General features: G+C 41.3%; 1 protein-coding gene across 4 annotated transcripts in view; it reads right to left on the bottom strand.

Annotated features, from left to right (window-relative positions):
- Positions 1-7,141, bottom strand: part of LOC112107405 (roquin-1) — a 103,570-nt gene that overhangs the window by 26,185 nt on the left and 70,244 nt on the right. For all 4 annotated transcript variants that reach the window (XM_026656171.1, XM_026656170.1, XM_026656169.1 and 1 more), the window contains exons 5-8: positions 6,492-6,667; positions 4,266-4,466; positions 3,488-3,620; positions 154-272 (exon numbers count right to left, since the gene is read on the bottom strand). In XM_026656171.1, coding sequence (XP_026511956.1) covers positions 154-272; positions 3,488-3,620; positions 4,266-4,466; positions 6,492-6,667 — 629 coding nt within the window. The remainder of the gene's footprint in view (positions 1-153; positions 273-3,487; positions 3,621-4,265; positions 4,467-6,491; positions 6,668-7,141) is intronic.

A 7,141-nucleotide genomic window follows, 5' to 3' on the forward strand; every position in this document is an offset into this window, starting at 1 on the left:
CTAGGCACTACAGTGAGACTCCCAAACTAGTTTTATTGAAGTATATTTGAAGCCAGGTCTCCCGAATTGACATACAAATAAATCCATGCCACTTGCTCCAAACAAAATGTAGAGGCTAATAGTTTCCCAGATTCCTAATGCTCCAGTCTTTACCTGCTGCTGATCTGTTCCTTTCTTGCTGTGATTCTGGATGTAATCAACTAGTCCATGTACCACTGTCCTCACAGCAACTAATCCATTTTCTAGTTGTTCCCATGTTGGGGGTGGGGCATCTGCAGCATTCACAAGAAACAGAAAATTTCTTACAATTAAAATTAAGGTGTTTCCATGACTGGTTATCAAGAATATTTCAATGTTAAAAAACCCCAAACACACAAAAATCTAAGTAGCAAGCCTCAAGGAGTGCCTTGCCAGGAATCATCATCAACACCCTCACAGTCTCAGTATTGATCATTTAAAGAACGAAAATTACAATGTCAGAGAATTGAGCTGCACAACAAGCTATGTAAATCAGTATCTGGCACATTTGAAAAAAATTCAGGAAACACTGGTGCTTTAGTTCCTAGTTCAGCTTCAAGAGACTGACAAGCAAAATGACTGAACATATTTTGATTTGGACAGTATTATAGAAACTTGACAAGTGCACAAGTCTTTTGCACAGAAAACATTATCAAATTCTTTGTTTTCACACCACTCTTTTGTACAATGCTGCACCAAAAACATATTGGTTTAATATATCTAACTCTGACAGAACAGCTCTGACGTACATTAGTGTTTGCTGGATTGTTTTTGGAAGCAGGGTCTTTTCTGCACGACAGGCCCTGTCCTCCAGCTGCATGATACCTCTGCAAGGCCCTATATCACACAGACATTATTTTAGGCAATATTCTCTACAAAGTCCATCAACATTACCCTAGCTCAGAGGTTCCCAAACTTTTCTTATTGAGTACACCCTTCTAGATCTACCAGCTGCCCGCATACTCCTACCCTTCTCATCACGGATATTTTGTATTCTTAACACTACTGCTCTTTAGCCATTTGTCCATATTTCACTGTTACATACAAATATAGTTATAGTGCAACGTATACAACCAGAAAAAACACCGAAACAAAACACCCTGATTAAGTTCTGATTTCAGTTAGACTGGACAGTTGCTGGGCAACTGAACCCGCACTGTACGGTGAATGGAGGTGCGGGCTCTGTACATCAGCGTTCTCATTGGTACATCTTGAAGTAAATTAACTACAGCAGAACCTCAGAGTTATGAACAGCAGAATTACGAACTGACCAGTCAACATACACCTCATTTGGAATTGAAAGTATGCAATCAGGCAGCAGCAGAGACGGAAAAAAAATAGCAAACAGTACAGTAATGTGTTAAACGTAAACTACTAAAAAATAAAGGGAAAGTTAAAAAAGATCTGACAAGGTAAGGAAACTTTCTGTGCTTGTATCACTTAAATTAAGATGGTTAAAAGCAGCATTTTTCTTCTGCATAGTAAAGTTTCAAAGCTGTATTAAGTCAATGTTCTGTTGTAAAACTTTTGAAAGAACAACTTTTCGATCAGAGTTATGAACATTTCAGAGATACGAACAACCCCCATTTCCCGTGTTCATAACTGAGGTTCTACTATATTGTATTTTATATAAAATTCCCACAATTTTAAAGCTTCATCTTAGTATCCTATTATGAAAATGCAGTAAGTTAATAAATTAAAAAATCCACCATTACATAGTTTTTCCTGCATCTGCCCCCCCCCTCCACCCCCCCCAGATGTCTCACAAACCCCCCGGGATACACTTACTGCAGTTTGGGAACCCTGTCCTAGATCATCTAGAGGGGCACTCATTGCAAACCACCACAAGTTATTCTCCCCCTCCCCCAATGTGAAACAATACAACTCCACAAATCAACCACTATTTAATACATGACAGAATCAGTAACAATAGGGCCATCAGCCAGAATAGATATTTATTTTTTTATCTGGTTGATTTTTCTTCCAGTTATTTAATCTAATCCAACAGAAGATAATACCACTGGGCGCACACACACACACACGCACACGCCTTGAATCAGTGGATCTCAAAATGCTCTACATACAGGGAGTCTCAAAATCTTGTAACATAGTTAAACGTCATTACACCCATTAAATCTTTAATTTATCAGACACCTTCTAGCTAGTATATTTATGAAAAATGTAAGTTGGGTACAGGCACATCATCAAGATGAGACGTCTAGATCCATTGAAGACTCATCTGCTGGGGAAAGGGAGGGGCACAGATCACACCTACTAGACAGAGGCTGATTATAGAAGATGGAATTGATACATTTGAAGTTCTGCCCTCCTGTAGTTCCAGAAAGTGAAAAAGATTTCTTCCTTTCTCCCGGCACCAGAGTAGGAAGTAGGCAGGGGGAAGATCTGATATTCTCCCTCCCACTCCACCTAGGTACTTTAAAGGGGAGGATTTCCATGACCAATATTCCTGCAGTCACCTTGTGTTATTTTGTTATTCTCTCCTTAATTCTCTCTTCCGTGTCTTAGTTTTCTCAAGTAGCAGCAACTGTCACTGCCCAGAACACTGCCATGGTACTTGATAGTTCCAGCGCTGCCAGGGATTGAATAGCAGCAATGCTGTCAAATTCACTCTACTCTTCTTTCCCACAGGTGTAAACAGCAGCAGCAGAGCTCTTTGGCAGATTCAGGAAGAAAGCACTGCATTTTCAGCTGCTAAGCACTGATTGCAAAAAGAACTTTCCAAATATGGACCAACCGTAAGAGTCAACTTTACAAACAACCAAAACCCCTTATCACTTCCTGCAGTAATAGATAGCTTAGGCCTTCCCACTCACCAGGGAAAGCTTCCCACTCACCACTGGGGAGAAGATTTCATTTAAGGCTATACATTTTATTTTACAGGTGGGTAAAGAGCAGTCTTCAGCCACATGAGCTTAGGTTCCCCTCTCAAGTATCCACCTACCCTTTACCATCTATTTTCTCCTCTCCAATACTTACTCCCCCCCTGCCGCCTTCCCCTCAAGTTTCCTCTCCAATCTCCCTTTTCTTCTTCCTTCCCCACAACTTGGATTCCCCTTCCCAGTCCCTACTTTCTTTCTCCCCACTTCCTTCCCCCTGCACGGTTCCTCTCCCATTCTGTGATCTTAGCGGACTTCAACAGTCATTCAAAATTTCTGAGTAGCCAGCAAAATGGCATGACACTTCACACAATAAATGAATTGCTTGTCTATCTAGCCTGACCTTTTCCTACTCTATGTAGTTCCAGAGTATCAGGATTAAGATTCCTCAATAAGTTTTTCATGGAAAATGCTTTCTGATTAAAAAAAGATGTGTGAAGTCCAAAATTCTGAGAACCTATCACTGTAGAGAATATTCAAGAGACACAGTTTTTGATTAAACTGCTAATACAGTAAGGCCATTCTGTTAAAGCAGACACTACTATGACTTTACAGGATGTTCACAGGTTTACCTGGACTAGGGTCAATATTTGCCAAGAGCTCTAGGTGAGGTCGAAGCCGGTTCAGGTTGGCTGGGTCTCCAGTCCTCTGGAGAGCAATGGTTAGTTCTTGAACACTCTGTGCAAATGAGGCTGGGGTCTGCAACTTAAAAAATTGTAACAATTAACTTTCTACAAGCAAGGCAGCCATCACTGCTTCTGCAGGCTGCTCCAGTAGGTCACAGAGTCATCTTTCCAATTGTTTCATTTCATTTTCACCCAAGATGATTTCGTTCACCATGTGCTCACTTTTTCTTAGCTCCAAAAGGGAACTCCCCTTTTCTATGCAAGACTACACCTCAAGCAAAGATACACCAGAGCCTTGGGTTTTCCCTGGATGTTCTAAGTCATTTATATTCCAGTAGTATCCAGTGACACCAACAAGAATTGGAGCTCCATTGTGCTAGACCTCTACTAAAGGCCCAAAGCTCTCTTTGGCCTCTGGACCAAGAAGTTTTCAACCTAATTTAACACAAAAGTGTAATAAAGAAAAGAAAGGAAGGTGGGGGACGGACGACAAGGTAACAGTAATAAGAATTCTTCCTAGCTACCACCTCTATGGGAAGTGGATTAACTAGGATGATGGGAGAACGCCTCCCATCACCGTAGTGAATAGTTACACTGAAGCTCTCCAGTTGCACCACTAACATTTCAAATGTAGACTAGCCCTTTATTGACTCACGACTAGTATTAGGTTACAAAAGAGCTGGGAAAGAGAACAGATGGTTGGGCTGATTTGAGGTGGCTTTACCTTGTCAATGATGGACTGCATGTGGGATTTGTGGGACTGATCTCCGTATAGCAGCGAGGACCACTGATCCGGTGCAATGCGTAAACCTGCTTCCATGGCAATCTGCACAATCTGGGAATCATGTTCCCTTCGCAGAGCTTCATAGGTACGGAACTCCTCCTTCAACTGCATCAGGGAGGAGTCCTCATCACGTTTAGTCACCTGATGGGGAGAAAGTTGCCCATCACAATGAGCCAGGGATAAATCAGATGGCAGTGCCACCTTGGAGCAAATAAATTCTTGGATTAGTACTAAGTTCCCTCCTCCCCAGAGGGTATTAATTACTATCACGATACTACATAGTAAACACCAACAAATGAGAATGGTTCCTCCTGACTGTAATAAGGGATAAGCGTTCCTATATTCATATATTTAAATGCTATGGAATACATTAACCCAGATGTATGGAACATCATTGACTTGAAGCCTGATTCCAGATGTTAGAGAGAGAAATGTTGCATTCTAGATTTTTTTACACTGGTACCCATCACGATGGTGCCGGAGTTCCTTCACTTCATCTTGGGAATCTCACCAGCAGCAACAACACAATATAATTTCAGTTTAGTCTCTTTTCACTGTAACTTCATTTTGGGGAATTTTTGTGCAAAGAAGAATGGACATACTATAAAAACATGGAGTCAGCAACAGCATAGGCTTCCCTCATGCAGCTGTGCCAATGAATCTCATCCTTGATGTGCAGCACCCCACGCTATTTCAACCCTAACCACCATACATACAACTCAGTCAACATATCCTAGGGTATTCTACCAGCAAGTCTCTCCTAAGCAGACAGAAAATAAAGCTAATTTGTTTGGTGAATTTGGTACTGTTCATCCACTATGACCTAGTCTGAGCCCAAACTTGCATTTCACTTGCAACTTAAAACCAAATTACAGCCAAAGTCCCTTTCTGTGAAAACTCTGAACATTTGGGACTTCACAAATGAGACCCATTCTAAAAATACAAGTGTCTTATACATTTAATCATAGAATCATAGAAGCGTAGACCTGAAATGGACCTCAATAGGTCATCTAATCCAGTCCCCTGCACTCAAGGCAGAACTATGTCATAAATAGATAATTCCTAACAAGATTTTGTCTAACCTGTTCTTAAAAATCTCCAATGAGAGATTCCCCAAGCTACCTAGGCAATTTGTTCCCATGGTTAACCATCCTGACAGTTAGGAAGTTTTTCCCTAATGTCCAATTTAAACCGCCCTTGCTGCAATTTAAGCCCACTACTTCTTGTTTTATCCTCAGAGATTAAAGGAGAACAATTTTTCACCCTCCTCCTTGTAACAACCTTTTATGTACTTGAAAACTTATGTCCCACCTTACTCTTCTTCTCCAGACTAAAAAAAACCCAAACATTCTTTTCAATCTTCCCTGATAGGTCATGTTTTCTAGATCTTTAATAGTTTTTACTACCCTTGTCTGGATTTTCTCCAATGTGTCCACATCTTTCCTAAAGTGTGGCACCCAGAACTGGACACAATACTCCAACTGAGGCCTTACCAGTGCAGAGTAGAATGGAAGAATTACTTCCTGTGTCTTGCTTACAACACTCCTGCTAATACATCCCAGAATGATGTTTGATTTTTTTTTTTTGGTGTGCACGCGCCCGCAATACTGTTGACTCATATTTAGCTTGTTATCCACTATAACTCCTAGATCCCTCTCCACAGTACTCCTTCCCAGGCAGTCATTTCCCATTTTGTATGTGGGAAATTGATTGTTCCTTCCTCAGTGGAGTACTCTGCATTTGTCCGTATTGAATTTCATCCTATTTACTTCAGACCATTTCTCCAGATCATTTTGAATTTTAATCCAAAGCACTTGCAACCCCTCCCAGCTTGGTATTGTCTGCACACTTTATTAGTGTACTCGCTCTGCCATTATCTACATCATTTATGAATATATTGAACAGAACCGGATCCAGGAATGATCCCTGCGGGACCCCACTCGATATGCCCGTCCAGCTTGAACAACTGATAATGAATAACCACTGATAACTAATGGTATAGCATAACTATAAATTCAAAGATGCAAGCAAACAAAAGCCTTCTTTATTTGCATAACAGATTGGTGTGTGGTTCCAAATTTAATGAGGTCTTTGAGCATTTTCTGGGGGTACAACAAGTAAATCTTCCTTGTGTTGTGGAACCTCCAAGCAGGGTTTACTTCATACCTTGAAGCAGGAGGCTCTGTAAAGAAGCTGGACAACATGCCCAATGCTGGTTTTAGAAGCTTGAGGAAATCGTGGCTCCAATCTCTGCACCACAAAGAGAACCAAGACCTTTCGTGACAAAGCAGATCCATCTTCCAGAGCCAGCAGAACCAGCTTCAGTGCTTCCTCTTGCATTGCTGGAAAATACAAAGCAACAAAAGAATAAAAAAAAATGAAACATCAAGAATGATCTTGCATTAATAACATGCTTTCTCTACAAATGGGTGCAGTAGGTAACCGAAAGGGGCAGGCAAAGTCACTCCAAAGCTCCCAGAAGGTAGTGGGGCATGTGGAAGACACTTACAATACTCTTGCATTAATACTGGAAGGAGGGTGCAGGGCTAGGAACCAGCAAACCAGCTGCCTGAGCACCAAACTTCTCAACTACCTCCCATCCTGCTGCAGTCAGAGCCCCCCAGCTTGTTGGTCCCATGTTACAGAGCAGCAGATGGAGTGTGTCCAGCCCTCTTTTTTTTTAAAATGAGCTTAGGAGGAAAAAGGAATCCCCCATTTTCAGAGGAGGGCTGAGCTAAGAGAAGAATACATATCTACTCATCCCTAATGCCATGCTCTCCTCACTAGAGCTACGTTCTTGCAAAACAAGAACAAAC

Source organism: Terrapene carolina, unplaced genomic scaffold (assembly GCF_002925995.2).
Source record: "Terrapene carolina triunguis isolate 2854851 unplaced genomic scaffold, T_m_triunguis-2.0 Scaffold212, whole genome shotgun sequence".
NCBI classification, from domain to species: Eukaryota; Metazoa; Chordata; order Testudines; family Emydidae; genus Terrapene; species Terrapene triunguis.